The sequence below is a fragment of the Dryobates pubescens genome, chromosome 17 (genome assembly GCF_014839835.1).
Source record: "Dryobates pubescens isolate bDryPub1 chromosome 17, bDryPub1.pri, whole genome shotgun sequence".
In the NCBI taxonomy this organism is placed as follows: domain Eukaryota; kingdom Metazoa; phylum Chordata; class Aves; order Piciformes; family Picidae; genus Dryobates; species Dryobates pubescens.
Genome location: NC_071628.1, coordinates 9362784 through 9381511, shown reverse-complemented (window position 1 = coordinate 9381511; position 18728 = coordinate 9362784). Strand labels below are relative to the sequence as shown.

At 54.6% G+C, this 18728-nt stretch overlaps 1 protein-coding gene across 1 annotated transcript in view; it reads right to left on the bottom strand.

Moving 5' to 3' along the window:
• Positions 1-5491: 5491 nt before the first annotated feature.
• The window catches only part of CORO2B (coronin 2B), a 54121-nt gene continuing 40884 nt past the window's right edge, over positions 5492-18728 (bottom strand). Inside the window, exons 5-14 of the mRNA XM_054168844.1 lie at positions 16531-16647; positions 11361-11510; positions 10679-10843; positions 10043-10159; positions 9854-9958; positions 8987-9083; positions 8377-8489; positions 7334-7424; positions 7075-7214; positions 5492-6076 (exon numbers count right to left, since the gene is read on the bottom strand). Coding sequence (XP_054024819.1) covers positions 5945-6076; positions 7075-7214; positions 7334-7424; positions 8377-8489; positions 8987-9083; positions 9854-9958; positions 10043-10159; positions 10679-10843; positions 11361-11510; positions 16531-16647 — 1227 coding nt within the window. The 3' untranslated portion in view covers positions 5492-5944. The remainder of the gene's footprint in view (positions 6077-7074; positions 7215-7333; positions 7425-8376; positions 8490-8986; positions 9084-9853; positions 9959-10042; positions 10160-10678; positions 10844-11360; positions 11511-16530; positions 16648-18728) is intronic.

The window sequence follows — 18728 nt, the reverse complement described above, 5'->3', positions numbered from 1 at the left end:
TTGGACTGGATGATCTCTGAGTTCTTTTCCAACCTTATAGATTCTATGATCTCTGAGCAGCCTGCTCCAGGGCTCCATGATCCTTACCATGAAGAAGTTCTTCCTCATGTTGAGGTGGAACCTCCTGTGCTGTACTTTACATCCATTGCCCCTTGTCCTCTCACAGGGCATGAGTGAGCAGAGGCTGCCCCTTCCTGACACCCAGCCCCTCATGGATTTGCATACATTCATTGGGTCCCCTCTCAGTCTTCTCCTCTCCAGACTAAGAACCCCCAGGTCTCTCAGCCTTTTTTCACAGGGCAGTGCTCCAGTCCTTCATCATCCTTTTAGCCCTCCCCTGGGCAAAGCCCCTGCCTTGATTTGAAGGATGTCAGGGAAAGGAAGGGCCAGCACCACCCCCCAGCAGGCTGGTGGAGAACTCCCATTTAACTGAAACACACAGAGACATCCCTCCCCCCACAGCAGCTTCCCCACTGCATGTGCTTCATTTCAGATTTCAAACCCTGGGTCCTCAGTCTTCACCTCTAAACTCAGGGAGCTTTGAATCAGCAGAAATCCTTCCACCAAAACGCTGGGAAATGGACAAAGAACAACAATCCTGCAGCCTGGAAGCAGTGCAAAGAGTCCAAGCCTCAGACAAAGCAAAACCTCCAGGAAGCTGAAAGTAGGTCAGGTTGATAAGGATGAGAGCAGAGGGACAGTGTTAGCAAGGAAGGGAAGGAAAAAAACCACAGCAGTGGGAATGAAAACCACCCCACAGCCCTGGTGGAAGGGGCTGGGATCTTGAATCCTTTTCCCCACCCCCCACCCCCTTCAAAACCTGTCCTCCCTGAAGCTGTAGGTGGAGATGGGGAAGCTCTTGCAGTTAGCAGCAGTACAGCAAGGGTGAGACTTCAGCCTGGGGTTGGATGGGGACAGCTTGGGAAATGCTGCAGGTGAATGGGAATTTGGGGGAATTGTGGAGCTCCCCAAACTTCCTGGAGGGATCCTGAAGAGTAAAGGATCAGCTGTGCTACTGCTGCAGGAGCAAGAAGTTGGGAGGCTCTAAAGGCACTGCAGGAAGGATGGGAGGGGGGGAAAAAGCTGGGAGGTAAGAGAGCCATTGGTCTTTTTTTAGACCCTGGAAAATCATAGCATCACAAAATTGTTTTGGCTGCAGAAGACCTCTAAGATCATTGAGTCCAGCCATCAACCTAAGCCCACTGTGGCCACTAAAGCAGACTGCCCAGAAACATCTAAAAACCCCACCCCAGGCCCAGCACCAGAGTTATGGGGTGGTGCAGGAGCAGGTCTCCAAGTGATCCCAAACCTACAGCATAAAAGGAGGTGCAGGAGCAGGTCTCATAGTCCCCAAGTGACCCCAAACCTACAGCACAAAAGGAGGTGCTGGAGCAGGTCTCATAGTCCCCAGGTGACCCCAATCCTACAGCACAAAAGGAGGTGCAGGAGCAGGTCTCATAGTCCCCAGGTGACCCCAATCCTACAGCATAAAAGGAGGTGCAGGAGCAGGTCTCACAGTCCCCAGATGACCCCAAATGAGGTGCTGCAGCAGGTCCTGGCACCCAGCTGCATGAAGTCCCTGCTCCATGGGTAAGGCTGCAGCAGAGCAGGGAACTCAGTGCTAAAATGGGATGGATCAAGTGCCCCCAAAAATGGCCCTTTCTGCTTTAAATAGCAGCCAGATGGTACAGGAGGAAACGTCAGGAAGAGCTCGAGCTGTTACCAAGAGAAGGAAAGGTGCAAGAGGAGGAGCAGTGAGCTCCTGGTGAAGGCTTTGCCCTGGAAACTGGAGGGTTTTGGTGAACCTCAACTATTTTAGCAGCCACCAAAGCCCAGCCAGAGCCACCCCATGGGTCCACATCCTTCATCTCGAGCTGTCCTCCTCACCTGCAAGAGCAGCAGCAAGTGCCTGGATTTGTGCTGACGCCGGCAGATATGCTAATGGCCTCATTAATCATCACCACCCACGGCCTTAATTGGGCTCATTCCACAGCAATTCAAGGGGGTTTGCAGGAACCTTGGCTCTTCCCTTCCAGGAGATCGTTCAGCACAATGAATCCGACCACCCCCACGCTGAGGAAGATCTTAAGACATAAATAACCTTGGTGAGGACCATGCTGCTGCAGCTCTGCACAAAGCAGCTGAGGTGTGCTTCAAACGCGATTTCTCCTTCCCAGGGAGGCACAAGAAACCCAGGGATCTCCCATCCTGCCACCAAATGCTCCAGCAGAAGGTGAAGGACATAAAGCTGAAAGCTGAAAGCATGAGATTGAACACATCCAAGTGCTGGGTAATGCACTTTGGCCACAACAACCCCATGCAGAGCTACAGGCTGGGGTCAGAGTGGCTGGAGAGCAGTCAGGTGGAAAGGGACCTGGGGGTGCTGGTTGATGGTAGGCTGAACATGAGCCTGCAGTGTGCCCAGGCAGCCAGGAGGGCCAATGGCATCCTGGCCTGCATCAGGAACAGCGTGGCCAGCAGGAGCAGGGAGGTCATTGTGCCCTGTGCTCAGCACTGGTTAGGCCACACCTTGAGTCCTGTGTCCAGTTCTGGGCCCCTCAGTTTAGGAAAGATGTTGACTTGCTGGAGCGTGTCCAGAGAAGGGCAACAAAGTTGGTGAGGGGCTTGGAGCACAGCCCTGTGAGGAGAGACTGAGGGAGCTGGGGTTGCTTAGCCTGGAGAGGAGGAGACTCAGGGGTGACCTTATTGCTCTCTACAACTACCTGAAGGGGGGTTGTAGTGAGGCAGAGGTTGGTCTCTTCTCCCAGGCAACCAGTACCAGAACAAGAGGACACAGTCTCAGGCTTTGCCAGGGGAGGTTTAGGCTGGAGGTTAGGAGGAAGTTTTACACAGAGAGAGTGATTGCCCATTGGGATGGGCTGCCTGAGGAGGTGGTGGGGTCGCCGTCGCTGGGGGTGTTCAGGGCGAGGCTTGACAGGATGCCTGGTTGCAGGGTTTAGTTGATTGGGTGGTGTTGGATGATAGGTTGGACATGATGATCTCGAAGGTCTCTTCCAACCTGGTCTATTCTATTCTATTCTATTCTATTCTATTCTATTCTATTCTATTCTATTCTATTCTATTCTATTCTATTCTATTCTATTCTCTTTCCATCTCAGCATTCTGCTGTCCTCCTGCTTGCCCACCTCTCGCTGCAGCATGGCTGCTGCATTTACCCTGAAGCTCTGGGGCCAGCCTCAGCACCAGGAGGTTTGTCAGCTGGGGACAGACTTCTGAGCAGGGCCTGCTGTGACAGGAAAAGGGGTGCTGGTTTGAACTGAAAGAGAGAGGTTCAGGGCTGGAGAGAAGGGAGAAATGGTGGAGCCTGAGTGTGGTGAGACCTTAGCCCACGTTGCTCCATCCCTGAATCCATTCCAGCTCAGGTTGTTTGGGGCTCTGAGCAACCAAACAAGATCTGTAAAGATCTTTTGATAAAGTCCAGCCATGAAACCAGCACTGCCAGGTCACCACTAAATCATCTCCAGCAGCACCACATCTCCATGGCTTTGAAACCCCTCCAGGGATGGGGGCTCCACCACCACCCTGGGCAGCTTGGGCCAGGCTTTGACAACCCTCAAGGGAGAGAATTTGTTTCTCATATCCAACTTAAACCTTCCCTGGGGCAACTTGAGGCCGTTTCCTCTTGTCCTGCTGCTTGTTCCTTGGGACAAGAGACTGACCTCCACCTTGCTACAACAAATCTAGCTGGAGATCTACTTGCAGATGTGTTTAGGAGGAGACTTGATAGGGTGCTTGGTTGCATGGTTTAGTTGATTAGGTGGTGTTGGATAATAGGTTGGACGCGATGATCTCGAAGGTCTCTTCCAACCTGGTCTAGTCTAGTCTAGTCTAGTCTAACTGCAGGCTTGGACTAGATGATCTTTAAAGGTCTCTTCCCACCCAAACCATTCTGTGATGCCATAAATTCACCTTTAGCTGCTTCCCTTATCCAACACGTCTCCAGCAAACATCTTCCTCCTGCACCACTCATGCTGTAGCATCCAACCCAAGCTGGGGCAGCTTGCCAGCACCTCCTTCCCTACACAGTCTGGACTTCTGCTCCTGGTACAACACCCCTGAGCTCCATCTCACAGCACTGAGCTCAGCCTCAGGCCCTCAGGAACCGCCCAGCCCGGGGGGAGAGCAGCGTAACGAGCAGAGGACACCAAAAGAGGTCGTTATTTTTGGGTCCCACCACCCTCATGCATGGTCCCTGAGCAAAGAAGGGAAGCTGGGGAGGTTTTGGTATCTTGAAAACATTTTATTTCCTCACTATTCCGTGGTAGCATAAATAATGGGCAATGACAGCAGGTGGAAGGGGGAGAGGGCACGATGTGAAGGACCGGCGAGGAGAAACCATTGCAGAGGCAGGGCCAGGCAGGCCAACAGCTGGAGTCAGTCAAAAGAGAGAGAGACGTGGCCAGGGCCAGGGCAACCAGCAGGCCTTGGTGTCCTTGTCATCTGTGCTACTGGCCTGAGCCACAGAAACATCTGCTTGTATGTACATGCTGCACCCAGCCAGCACCCAGCACCCAGCACCCACTGGTGACATCTCTTGGGGCTAGCTGAGGACATCCTTCACCACTCAATATGTCTTGGGGACCATAAGGGAGAGCTGGGTGTCAGCCTTTCCCCCTCTCTGTCTCTTGGGGACCATAAGGGAGAGCTGGGTGTCAGCCTTTCCCCCTCTCTATCTCTTGGGGACCATAAGGGAGAGTTGGTGACATCCTTCACTGCTCCACATCTCAGGGAACCCCTGAGGAGAGTTGGGTGACATCCTTCACCCCTTGGGGTGAGCTGAGTGACATCCTTCACCTCCCCATATCCCTTGGGGACCATCAGGGAGAGTTGGGTGACATATTTCCCCCTTCTCCATTGCTTGGAGTGAGCTGGGTGACATTCCTCCCCTCTCTGTCTCTCTCAGGGACCCTCAGGGAGATCTGGTGACATCCTTCCCCTCTCCCTAGCTCTTGGAGATCTTCAGGGTGAGCTGGTGACATCTTACCCCATCCCTTGGACTGAGCTGAGGGACACTCTTCCCATTCTCCTGGGGACTCTTGAGGAAAGCTGGGTGACACCTTTCCTGTCTCCCTATCTCTTGGGGACCCTTGGAGTGGGCTGGTGACATCCTTCCCCATTCTCTCTCTCTCTCTCTTGAGGACCTGTGAGGAGGGATGGGTGACATCCTTCTCTCTTCCCCATTCCTTGGGGTGAGCTGGGCGCTATCTTTCCTCTCCCTCTATCTCTTGAGGACCCTCAGGGAGAGCTGGGTGACATCCTTCCCCTGTCCCTGTGGCACTGGCATGGATCCCAGTGGCCAGGAGGAGGGTGAAAATCCTTCTTGGCTTAGGGAAAGCAGCCTCATTTCTGTCAGGAAGGATTTGGGTGCAGGCACGGGGACGCACACACAGTGCAGCTCCCTTCCCCGGGTCACAGCCTGGGGCCACTCGCAGGCAGCTCCTACCACAGCCTAACCGTGCCATGGCCACCACCACCACGGGGAATGGTCTTTTGTGGGGATGAAGCCCTTCCCACCCCTCTCAGTTCCAGTTCTGCCACATTTATTTTTGCATAGGAAAACAGACAGACAGACAGACAAAAACGGACGGCAAGGAAGCAGGGCGGCAGCCGCCAGCCGGGCTGCCCCCGCGCTGCCGGATCCCAACGGAGGGGAACAGGGCTCATCTACTTACTCCAAGAGCATCACCAGGGCAGGTGGGGCCTCCCCCCAGCTGCCTCTCATGCAGTAGCTTTTCAGTTCTGGAGGTTTTAGTGCGAGACAAGGGCTGGGGAGGCCGCGGTTCCAGTTAGCGAGCGGGCTCTCGGCAGGTCACTTGGCTTCCACCGGGCGGTGTGGGGGTGAGGGGTGGGGGTGGGGGGGACACCATCAAATTAAAGAGCAGGTATAAACAAAGAGAGTTTGTTTAGAAAACGTCCCTGGGAGTTAGTTATTCTTGGGGCTGTTGCGGAGGTTCTTCAGCTCCAGCTGCAGCTGTCGGATCCGGATGTCCTTCTGCGCCAGCTCCTCCTTCAGCCGCCGGATCTCGTCCTGCTGCCGGAAGAACATCCGGAGGAGCTGGGCGGGGAAGAGGGAGAGGCGTGGAGGTGGCATGCTGGCTGCTCACCCCGTGGGGCTTCATACAATCCCCCACATCCCAGCATGCTGGGGGCTGGGAGGGACCTCTGGAGATCATCCAGGCCAACCCCCGCGGCTAAAGCAGGGCACCCACAGCAGCTTGCCCAGGAGCACAATGGCCAAGGTGGGGTTGGAAGCTCTCCAGAGAAGGAGACTCCATAACCTCTCTGGGCAGCCTGCTGCAGGGCCCCAGCACCCTCACACCCTCTTCATCTTCAGATGGAACCTCCTGGGCTGCACTTTGTGCCTGTTGACCCTTGCCATGACACTGGGCACCACTAACAAGAGTCTGTCCCCATCCTCTTGCCCTCCCACCCTTTATCTGGGGCTGCTCCTCTCTAGGCTCAACAGCCCCAGGGCTCTCAGCCTTTCCTCCTCACAGAGATGCTCCAGGCCTCTCAGCATCTTTGTAGCCTCCACTGGACTCCCTCTATTAGTTTCCTGTCTCTCTCAAACTGGGAAGCCCAGAACTGGACATTCCTGCCCACCCTTGCCACCCCTGGAGCTGTTCTGGGGCCATTCCAGAACTCAGCTGCTCCCACGGATCTAATCTCCCACCTTCAGCTGGGGGTTACCCTACACATGCAACCAGCAAACTGAGCTCCAGCAAACCAAATTCCTTCTGGGACCAAGTGCTGTTGTTTCTCCAGCACCTCCCTGTGTTGTTCCTGGGAAAGATTTTAACCAAGAAAACAAGTGAGGAGCTTAATGGAGCTCGTGTGGGCTGCTCTGGGGCTAGCATGGAACAGGATGCTTCGTGAGGTGACCTCAGTTTGGGTGTAGAAGGAGAGACCTGCAGAGAGGTGGCTTTCCAAGCTGCACCCAGAAAAACTGTACATGAGGATCTAGGGGGGGCTCCTTGTCCCCTTCCTCTTCACCTGGTGGGGTTATATCAAGCTGTGACCACCTCCTCCTGCCCCCATGGCCATGCCCCTCACCTCGTTCTCGGTCCTGGGGGGCACGTTCTCCAGCAGGTCGATGCCGTTGACCACCACGCTCTTCTTCTCCTTCACTGGTGCCTTAAAGACCATTTTGGATGTCTTCTTGTAGCCCTCCTTCAGTGACATCAGGATGGGATCTGAGCAGGGCAGAGCAGAGGAAGGGGTCAGGGGGGAACTGTGGTCCTGTCCCTCTGCCCAGCTGTTGTTGGGGGGGCTCTGTGCTGCCCACCCAGGGTGGTGCCACCAGTGGCTTTACCTCTGTTCACTCCACTCAGCCATTCGTCGGGGGTCAGGGCTGGCTCTGTACCTGGGGTCATTGGGTAAATGTCCTCTTGGTAGGTTTCTGACTAAAAAACAGGGGGAAAGAAAAGCAACAGCCTCTGAACCTGCTGAGATGGAACCACACGGGGGGGAGGCTTCCTTGGTGTGCACAGCAATGGCTCCTGGGCAAACCATGAACTGGTGTTTGGGATGAGCTCTGCAAAGCAGTGTGTGAAGGGACAATTCCAGCATCCCAGCATGGTGGGAGCTGGAAGAGACCTCTGGAGATCACCCAGTCCAACCCCCCTGCTAAAGCAGGACACCCACAGCAGCTTGCCCAGCATCACAATGGCCACATGGATTTGGAAGCTCTCTAGGGAAGGAGATTCCACAACCTCTCTGGGCAGCCTGCTCCAGGACTCCAGCACCCTCACACCAAGGAAGTTTCTCCTCATCTTCAGATGGAAACTTCCTGGGTTCCACTTTGTGCCCATTGCCCCTTGTCCTGTTGTTTGACAACCACTGAGAAGAGTCTGGCTCCATCCTCTTGGCCCCCACCCTTTAGCTCTTGCTGAGCATTGAGCAGATCCCCTCTCAGGCTGCTCTTCTCCAGGCTCAACAGCCCCAGGGCTCTTAGCCTTTCCTCCTCACAGAGATGCTCCAGGCCCCTCAGCATCTTCATAGCCTCCACTGGATTCTCTCCAGTAGTTCCTTGTCCATCCTGATCTGAGGAGCCCAGAACTGGACCCAGTTCTCCAGCTGTGGCCTCATCAGGACAGAGCAGAGGGGGAGGAGAACCTTCTTTGACCTGCTGCCCACACTCTTCTTCGCACCCCCTATCATTTCCTAAACACATCCCCACTAAGCCTTAGGTAACTCCCCAGGTATCCCATGCCTGGGAAGTGTAGTGACTGGGAGGACTGGGACCTAGTGGCCAGACTGGTCAGCAGTGTGTTGCAAAGCAGGGGCCTCTCCATCCCACTGGCCCCACTTTGGATATCCCTGGCCACCCCTCAGCCCACATCCCAGGGGACTCACCCTCCTGGGCACGATCATGGAGATGGGCTCAATCAGCCCCTTGAGGGTGATGAGCTTGTAGAAACGAAAGACCTCGCAGGCCGACACGTCCAGCCCATACTTTGGCATCACCCCTGTGGAGAGGGAGGCACAGACCATAACTCCTGGGTGCTGCAAACCCTGGGAGCCTTCCAGCTCCCCACCATGGAGGGCCTCAGGAGGTCTTTGTGATCAGGAGACCCAGACTCTTGCTGAATGAATCTCTGTTGTCACCCTGGGGAGGGACCTGGCCCACACCAGTGGCATCAGCAGGGACACTGGAAAAGGGAGGAGCAGCTTTTATTCAGGACAAGATCCAGGAGTCACTGAGTGATGTCCCCTGGTAAAGCCATGGGCATGTGTGACAGCAGGAAGGGTGTCACCAGGCATGGTTCCAGCCCCAGCCTGGCTGAATCACCACAGGAAGGGCAACACAACCACCTGAACGTCGTCCTTCAAGCCCAGTATTGGTGCTCTAGAGCCAAGACAGCACCCACCAAACCCCACTGACCTGCAGCTCCGAATGAAACCCCTTCCACCACCCACCCTTAGTGCATGGCAAGAGAAGGGGCAGCAGCCCAGCCATCCTTACCCAGGCCTTTCTGTGGGGCTGGGGAGCGGAACTCCATCAGATAACTCAGGTAGGGCTTTTCCGAGCCGATCTCGTAGTACCGAATGTTGCCATCCCCCTGGGAGGGAACGTGGGCATGAGGGATGGCCACCAGGAGGTTGGACAAAGACCAAGATGATAACCTCCAGCCCACCCAGCCCTGGGAAATGCTGCAGCCCCATGCATCACCTGCTGAGATGCTTCCTGGCCCTGCAGCGGTGGTGGGCACCTCTGAACCAGGGCTCGGTTGCCAAAGCGCTGCACGATGCTTTGCTTGGGGCTGAGCAGAGCCTTGCTCCCAGGTAGGGTCTTCTCCTCCATGCTGGAGAGGGACCCCTTTGCTTCCCATGGAAGTCATAGGATTGTTTGGGCTGGAAAAGACCTTTAAGGTCATGGAACCCAACCCTTACTCCTGCACAGCCAGGTCACCACCAAACCATAGCCCTCAGCACATCTCCATGGCTTTGAAACCCCTGCAGGCATGAGGACTCCACCACTACCCTGGGCAGCCTGAGCCAAGCCTTCACAACCCTTTTGGGGAAGAAGTTGTTCCTCATGTCCAACCTAAACCTCCCCTGGGACAACTTGAGGCCATCTCCTCTTGTCCTGTTGCTTGTTCCTTGGGAGAAGAGACCAAGCCCCACCTGGCTCCAACCTCCTTTCAGGGAGATGTAGAGAGCCAGAAGGTCTCCCCTCAGCCCCCACTTCTCCAGGCTGAGAAGGTCCTTCAGCCACTGCTCACAAATCTTGTGCTCCAGGCCCTTCACCAGCTTCACTGCCCTTCTCTGGACCTGCTCCAGTCCCTCAATGTCCTTCTTGGAGCTGCAGGAGGTGAAGGCCACCCCATACCTTGCCAGCCAGGTACAACATGTGTGTGTCGGCGTCGTAGAAGGGGAAGAGGAGCCCCGAGAGCCCATCAATCTCCTCCTCTATCAGGGGCATGGAGAGGTCTTCCTGTGCCAGAGGACAAAGCACTTTATGAAACAAGCTATGGAGTGGGGGTCCCATTGGGGAGGGAGTGGGGGTCCCAGCACCCACCTGGTCCCAGAGAGCGATCTGCCGCGTGTTCCAGCGCGACACCCCCGTCGTCAGCAGCCGCTTGGTGCTGCCCAGGAAGACCACCCGGTTGACACGATGGTTCTTGCAGCTGGCCTCCTGCAGGACAAGGCTGAGCTCACCACCAGCCTCACCAAGACCCAGCCCTCACCCTGAGAAAGCTCTTTCCTTGGCAGTGACCCCCACTTGACATGCCCCCCCAAAGCCTGTTCCCAGGGAAAGATTGGCTCTGTGCCGGCAGGGTGGCAGCTGGTATGGATGGAGGTACCATCTGCCTGAATGTTAGCTGCCACCTCTGCTGAGAGGCCACCATCACCCAAACTGTGGCTGTGTCAGGACCATTCTGCTTCTTTCCTCCCTAATTTCTCTCATTTCCCACAAATCCTTCATTAATAAGAGAATGAAAGCCTCCAGCTCCTGTGCCTGAGGTGAGCCCAAGCCCTCAGCGTCATCTCCAGCCCAACCACCACCAGAGTGAGCTGCCTGCGGACCCTGACACGTGCAGAACACCACAAGTAAGTACAGTACCAGTTGTTACACCCTTCAGCAGGATTCCTCCCACAGATGTTGTTTCTAACCCTCCCATCTCATGCAGAGCCCCTGGCACGGACGTCACACCTGCAGGACCCTCCCGGAGCGCGGCTCCACCACCCGCAGCTTCTTGTCCTTGCAGGTGGTGGCCAGGAGGCTGCCATCAGTGTTGAAGGACATGCAGAGGATGACATCTGTGTGGCAGTCGATCATCTTCACCGGCTCCCCGATGTCCAGGTTCCAGATGAGGACCTGTGGCAAGACAGTGAGGCTGCCCTGGTGTCTCCGCTCCTGGAGACCTCCTACCGCTCCTGCAACTTCCATATCTGCTTTGGGTGCTTGAATATCTCCTAGCTTAGCCAAAATCACACAGAATCAACCAGGCTGGAAAAGCCCTTTGAGATGATCAAGACCAACCTATCACCCAACACCATCTAATCAACTAAACCATGGCACCAAGTGCCTCATCCAGCCTTATTTTAAACCCTTCCAGGGATGGTGACTCCACCACCTCCCTGGGCAGCACATTCCAATGGCCCTTCATCACCTGGAGACCCATCCTGTCCTTCTCCCTGCAGCTGCTGCTCGTGCAAAATTCAAACAGTCTTTAGGATGGGGGCAAAACCCTCCCAGGAGGGAAGGTACCTTCTGCTGCAGGCATGGTGGGACATTTCCTCCCAGGATCCTGCCCTGGCTGTGCCTAGGTAATTCCCACCCATGCCATGAGCAAGGAAAAGCTCTGTGAGGACATCCCTGGGCAGTGTTTTACCTTATAGTCATAGCCAGCACTGAAGAGGATGTTGTTGGTGGTGGGATGCCACTCGACGAGGCCAACGCGCCGGCTGTGGCCATACAGCTCCAGGACAGCCTCCGTCATGTTCCTCTTCAGGCCACCCTCTGGGATCTCCCAGATCCGCACCTGTGGGATGGGACAAGCACTGAGATGGCTTTGGGAGCCCTGGGAGGACCCCAACACCCAGAGAAGAGAGAAGAGACCAACCCCCTCCTGGCTACAACCTCCCTTCAGGTAGTTGTAGACAGCAAGAAGGTCTCCCCTGAGCCTCCTCTTCTCCAGGCTAAGCAACCCCAGCTCCCTCAGCCTCTCCTCACAGGGCTGTGCTCAAGGCCTCTCCCCAGCCTCGTTGCCCTTCTCTGGACACGTTCAAGAGTCTCAATGTCATTCTCAAACTGAGGGCCCCAGAACTGGACACAGTACTAAACCATGTCCCCAAGTGCTGTGGCCACACATTTCCTGAACCCCTCCAGGATGGTGACTCCACCACCTCCCTGGGCAGCCTGTTCCAACGCCTGACCACTCTGGCAGGAAAGGCATTTTTCCTAATACCCAACCTGACTGTCCCCTGGGGCACTTTGAGGCCAATTCCTCTCATCCAAGGCTTGCCCCATCCAGCCAAGGGCTGAGCTACACCCTGGAAAAGTTGGCTGCAAATGAAAAGAGTGCACAAGGAGGGGGGCAGCTTTCTGCCTCAACCTGCACATCTTGAGGTGGAAGACAGGGGTTTTTTTGGTTGTGTGCCCTGCAGAGGAAATGGGGTTCTGCGAGGGACATGGGTAAGAGAGGCTGGTTTGGCTGGGAGGGATGATTTGGAGAGCATCAGCAGTTTTCAACCAAGGCACACCACGAGGAGCGAGCAACACAACCCTCAGCACCCGGTGCTGAAGTTATGAAAGCAGCGAGTTACGAAACAGCTGTTACCAAACCTCTGCATCCAGGAGGGCTCTGAGACAGCTCTGCACAGAATCCCAGCCTGGTAGGGGTGGGAAGGGACCTCTGGACATCACCCAGTCCAACCCCCCTTGCTAAAGCAGGGCACCCACAGCAGCTTGCCCAGGGCAGGTTGGAAGCTCTCCAGAGAAAAAGGCTCCACTACCTCTCTGGGTAGCCTGCTCCAGGGCTTCAGCAGCCTCACAGCAAAGAAGTTTCTCCTTCTCTTCAGATGGAACTTACTGGGTTCCAGTTTGTGCCCATTGCCCCTTGTCCTGTCACTGGGCACCCCTGAGGGCAAGGCATCCTCTTGCCCCCCACCCTTTAGCTCTTGCTGAGCATTGAGCAGATCCCCTCTGGGGCTGCTCTTCCCCAGGCTCAACAGCCCCAGGGCTCTCAGCCTTTCCTCTTTCACAGAGATGCACCAGGCCCCTCAGCATCTTCCCAGCCTCCTCTGGACTCTCTCCAGTAATTTTGTGTCTCTCTCAAACTGGAGAGCCCAGAACTGGAGCCATTACTCCAGATGTGGCCTCACTGGGGCAGAGTAAAGGGGGGGAAGAGAATCTCCCTCTATCAGCTGGCCACGAGAGCACATTGCTGGCTCATGGTGGCCTTGCTGTCCACCAGTACAGCAACAGACCAGAGAAGTACTCACTGGTGAAAGAATGAGCTGACCAGCCCTAGGGGGATAGCCAGGGCAACCTTCACGTGAGGTCCTGGCTCCCTGCACCAGCAGGGTGGGCTCCAACAGGAGCTGCCCTCCTGTCTTTCTCTGTGCACATAGCATAAAGAGTGGTTCTTAAAAGTGTTCTGCATCCACACTCCACTAGAAATCCTCCCTGGGGTTCTCCAGGGTGGCATCACCTCTGCAGCTGCTTCTCACGGAGCTCCATCACTCCTTGTGTCTTCAAAGAACAGTGGGGTGAGGCCCATGATAGGATATTTTAGGGAGGTTTCCCCATTTCCAAGGTTGCTATGACCTCAGAATAGACATGTTGGAACTGGTTGGAGACCTGACATTGCCCTGGTGCCAGGGGAAGCATAGCTGGAGCCAACCCAAAAATCACAGTGCATGGAGAAGAATGATGAGCCTGGAGCACCTACGCAGGTTGAGCAATTCCCCTTCTCATCTTCCCACTTGGTTTCTCCTGCACCTTGAAAGCTCCTTCCCAAAAAAGCCTTCCCAGCTATTCAGCAGCTGGCAGCACCATGGTGGGGATCAGGAGAAGACCAGCCCTGCTGCTAACTGTCCTGCCATGACTGAATCTGAATGAATGGCCTCAGCATCCCATGGAAGAGCGTCAGGAGAGGACGTCTGCTGTGACCCATGCAGGAACAGAGAGGTAGGGGTGGGCACAAGCAGGGTGATGAGATGGGTAGGCTGTGAGTGATCTTCCTCCAGCAAGGCAGCATCAAACCATGGCTGTCGAGATCCTCATCATGTCCTTGGAGAAGGTGTTTAAGCCCAGGCTGGATGAGGCTCTGGCCAGCCTGATCTAGTGTGAGGTGTCCCTGCCCATGGCAGGGGGGGTTGGAACTAGATGATGCTTGTGATCCCTTCCAACCCTGACTGATTCTATGATTCTATGATTAACCCACAGTGATGCCCCAGGGGCAAGGTTACACAGGTTGTCCTCTCCAGGATTGAGGAAAGTTTGGGGTGGCAGGCTGTACAAAGGAAGTGGGAGCCCCTCCCAGTGTCATCCCAGTTTCCCCTGCCCTGTGTCCCCTCTGGAATGGCTTCTAGGGAGTCAGGGGGAGGAGTTCAGTGCCACTGTCTGTGTCCCTCCCACTGTCACCCCATCATCCCCTCAGTGTCCCCTGTTCTCTGTATCTTGTATAGGATGGGTTTGGGGGTGCAGAGGAGATTGGAGTCCCCTCAGCATCTCCTTCATGTCCCCTGATGTCCCCTCAGCATCCCGCCAACGTTTTCTTGTGTCCTCCCAGTGTCCCCTTCACATCCCCCTCAGTGTCCCTTGCACAGAGGCCTCCAGCAAACACAAAAGGAGGAGGATACAACTAAGAGCTCCATGAAGATGAACCCGATCTGGGGTGCCCCAGCCTGCAAAAGCGACTTCTGTTCCCGTCACTCGACGGATCAGGCCACAAGAGCAGTTGCAGCCCCTGAGAGCAAGAAGGATTAATAATAGCTCTGTGCTGTTGGGCTTGGAGAGGCAAAAAAACCCCAAACCCAGAGAAGCTCTGGTTGTGCACAGATGTCCAGCTGGCCCCCAGCGGGGCCGCAGGAGGAGCAGCGCAGGCACCGGGAGTGAGATGAGGACAGCAGAGGGGCCGGGCACCGCCGGGCGGCAGCTGGGGATTGGCACGGCTTGCTCAGTGCTCTGCGTCAGGCACGGCAGTGTGCAACGCCTTGGCTTGCAAAAGGACTTTAAGGTCATGGAGTCCAACCATTCTCTCTCTCTCTCTAAACCAGGGCCCTCAGCACTGCATGGTTGCGGCTTTGAAACACCTCCAGGGGTGGGGATTCAGCCACCTGCCTGGGCAGCCGGTTCCAGGCTTTGAGAATCCTTTCAGCGGAGGAGTTTCTTCTAATGTCCAGCCTAAACCTGCCCTGGTGCAACTTCAGGCCATTTTCCCTCATTCCATAACGTGTTCACTGGGAGACCAACCCCTGCCTGCCTCTGAACTCCTTTCAGGGATTTGTAGAGAGCAATGAGGTCTCCCCTCAGCCTCCTTTTCTCCAGGCTCAACATCCCCCAGGTCACAGTATCACAGTATCACAGTATAGCTAAGGCTGGAAGAGACCCCAAGGATCATCAGGTCCAACCTGTCCCCACAGACCTCACGACTAGACCATGGCACCAAGTGCCACATCCAATCTCCTCTTGAACACCTCCAGGGATGGTGACTCCACCCTCAGATGCTCCTCACCAGACCTGTTCTCCAGACCCTTCACCAGCTTCATTGCCCTTCCCTGGATCTGCTCCAGCACCTCAATGTCCTTCTTGGAGTGAGGGCCCCAAAAACTGAACCCAGTAGCCTAGGTGTGGCCTCAGCAGAGATGAGTACAGGGATCTCTCATCCCATCTTCATTCCTGAGATGGTTGAGCAATTGCCCACCCATAGCCCTTTCCCCACATCTCTTGGGGTTCAGATAAAAGGCAAGGGGGTGCTCAGAGCTGTACAACTCCTAGAATCACAGAATCACACAACTGTTGAGGTTGGAAGAGGCCTTTGAGATCATCAAGTCCAACCTCTCACCTAGAGCTCACAATCCCACCACTATCGCTAAGTCACCGCCAAGCCACCGCCACTAACCCACATCCCTCAGTACTACATCTTTTAAACTCCTCCAGGGATGGTGACTCCACCACTACCCTGGACAGCCTCTTCCAGTGCCTGAGAACCCCTCCTGGGAAGAAAACTTCCCTGATATCCATCCTAAATGTCCTAATGGACATTTCCCAGGGGGGGTGGTGGAGTCACCATCCCTGGAGGTGTTTAGAAGGAGACTGGATGGGGTGCTTGGTGCCATGGTTGAGTTGATTAGGTGGAGTTGGGTGATAGGTTGGACTGGATGATCTTGAAGGTCTCTTCCAACCTGGTCTATTCTATTCTATTCTATTCTATTCTATTCTATTCTATTCTATTCTATTCTATTCTATTCTATTCTATTCTATTCTATTCCATTTCATTCAATTCCATTCCATTCCATTCCATTCCATTCCATTCCATTCCATTCCATTCCATTCCATTCCATTCTATTCTATTCTATTCTATTCTATTCTATTCCATTCCATTCCATTCCAATCTATTCTATTCTATTCTATTCTATTCCATTCCATTCCATTCCATTCTATTCTATTCCATTCTATTCTATTCTATTCTATTCTATTCTATTCTATTCTATTCTATTCCATTCCATTCCATTCCAATCTATTCTATTCCATTCCATTCCATTCCATTCCATTCCATTCTATTCTATTCTATTCTATTCTATTCTATTCTATTCTATTCTATTCTATTCCATTCCATTCCATTCCATTCCATTCTATTCCATTCCATTCTATTCTATTCCATTCCATTCCATTCCATTCCATTCCATTCCATTCCATTCCATTCTATTCTATTCTATTCCATCCCATCCCATCCCATCCCATCCCATCCCATCCCATCCCATCCCATTCCATTCCAATATCCAACTTAACCCTCCTTGTGGGGGGGGGGTGGGAGCCCAAGCACCACAACTCACTGAGGTGTCCTCGGAGCAGGACGCGATGATGTTCTCAATGAAGGGATTCCACTTGATGTCCAGCACATTGCCCTGGTGACCACAAACTTTGGGGTAGTTTGGTTCGATCCGGCCTGTCTGTAAGGTAGAACACAGCAAACAGCACAAAAGAGAGAAAGCAAAGAAAACTGAGTGAGGAAGTTGAGCTCTTTAAGGGCTGCTGGAGCCTTGTTATGGGAGTGAGCTCCAGGGGGTCTCCTTGGAATGGAGATATTTTTGGCTGGAGAAGGTGTCAGAATGAGGCAGGGGTTGGTTTCACCCCACCAGTTTCCCCCTAGGATCCATGTATGAAATGGGTTTCTACAAACACAGTCCCTCAGGGCTGTCCACCCTCAGGGAGGCTGGGGAGCAGCCAGGCAGAAAGGGACCTGGGGGTATTGGTTGATAGTAGGCTGAACATGAGCCAGCAGTGTGCCCAGGTGGCCAAGAAGGCCAAGGGCATCCTGGCCTGCATCAGGAGCAGTGTGGCCAGCAGGAGCAGGGAGGTCATTGTGCCCCTGTACTCAGCACTGGTCAGGCCACACCTTGAGTCCTGTGTCCAGTTCTGGGCCCTTCAGTTTAGGAAGGATGTTGAGTTGCTGGAAGGGGTACCAGTGCTGTGGAGATGTGGTGCTGAGAGACAGGGCTTGGTGGTGACCAGGGTCGTGGTGGAGTCCCCATCCCTGGAGGGGTATTCAGAGCTGTGTGGATGTGGTGCTGAGGGATGTGGGTTGGTGATGACCAGGGTCATGGTAGACTTAATAAAGTAGGTTTAATGGTTGGCAAGGTCCCTCTCTAAAAGTGACTAAGTGGGAAGCCATGGGCATGGATTCCTGATTTCTTTGACATTTTTATTGCTTTTATTGGGCTCCTTCTCCTCTTTCAGGTGTCCTGGGCATGGGCACAACCCACCACTGCTCTAACACAGGGGCATCATGGCAGCTCCTGTGTGCTGGCTGCCTTCACCTAATTTTGATCCAAACTCTTCTTTTTTGGGGGCCAGAAACAACCCTTAGTAACTACCAAGCCCTGGCCCAGACCATCCAGGGCAGTGGTGGAGTCCCCATCCCTGGAGGGGTTTCAAAGCTGCGTAGGTGTGGTGCTGAGGAACATGGTTTAGTGTTGGCTGGGCAGTGCTGGGTTAACAGCTTGACTTGATGATCTTGAAGGTCTTTTGCAACCCAAATGATTCTATGATAGTGCACAGCACCCAGCACAACCTCCTTTTGAGGTTCCCATCTCAGAGGGGACCCAGGATGCTCCTGTACCTTGCGGGGTGCCTCCGTGAGCAGCCACCCCGCTGCCCTTCCCTCCCTTGGGTTCCAGGACACCCCAGGAAGCTCATGCACCTTGCAGGCTGCCTCTCTGAGCAGCCACCCCACCACCTTTCCCTCCCCTGCTCTGTCTCCTCACTGCAGCCTGAAGCTGGTGGCACGCTTTGGAGCGTGCAACCTAACTAGGTCAGCTTGACACAGCCACTAAATATTTCATAGCCCTTCCAGCGCTGACCTTCTAACGTATCGAGCTCCTGGCTCCATTTAACAGGAACAAAGGAACGTGCTGAGGGGAACACGCTGAGGTTCCACTACCCACAGCTCGAGGCAACGGCCAGGAGTCCTCTGGACAGCCAGATCAGGCCCAGGGGCTTGCCCCATGACATCACTGATGGATTGATGTATAGGAATTAATTTGCTCCCAGCTGCTAATCATAGAATGGTTTGCGTTGGAAGAGACCTTTAAGAGCACCAAGTCCAACCCTTGCCCCAGCACTGCCAGGTCAACACTAAACCCTCAGCACCACATCTCCACAGCACTGGTACCCCTCCAGGGATGGGGACTCCACCACTACCCTGGTCACTACCAAACCATGTCCCTCAGCACCACATCTCCACAGCACTGGTACCCCTCCAGGGATGGAGACTCCACCACTACCCTGGTCACCACCAACCCATGTCCCTCAGCACCATATCTACACAGCACTGGGACCCCTCCAGGGATGGGGACTCCACCACTACCCTGGTCACCACCAACCCATGTCCCTCAGCACCACATCTACACAGCACTGGGACCCCTCCAGGGATAGGGACTTCACCACTGCCCTGGGCAGCTTGGGCCAGTCCTTGACAACCCTTAAGGGGATGACTTTTTCCCTAAGGTCCAAACTAAACATTGATTCTTTT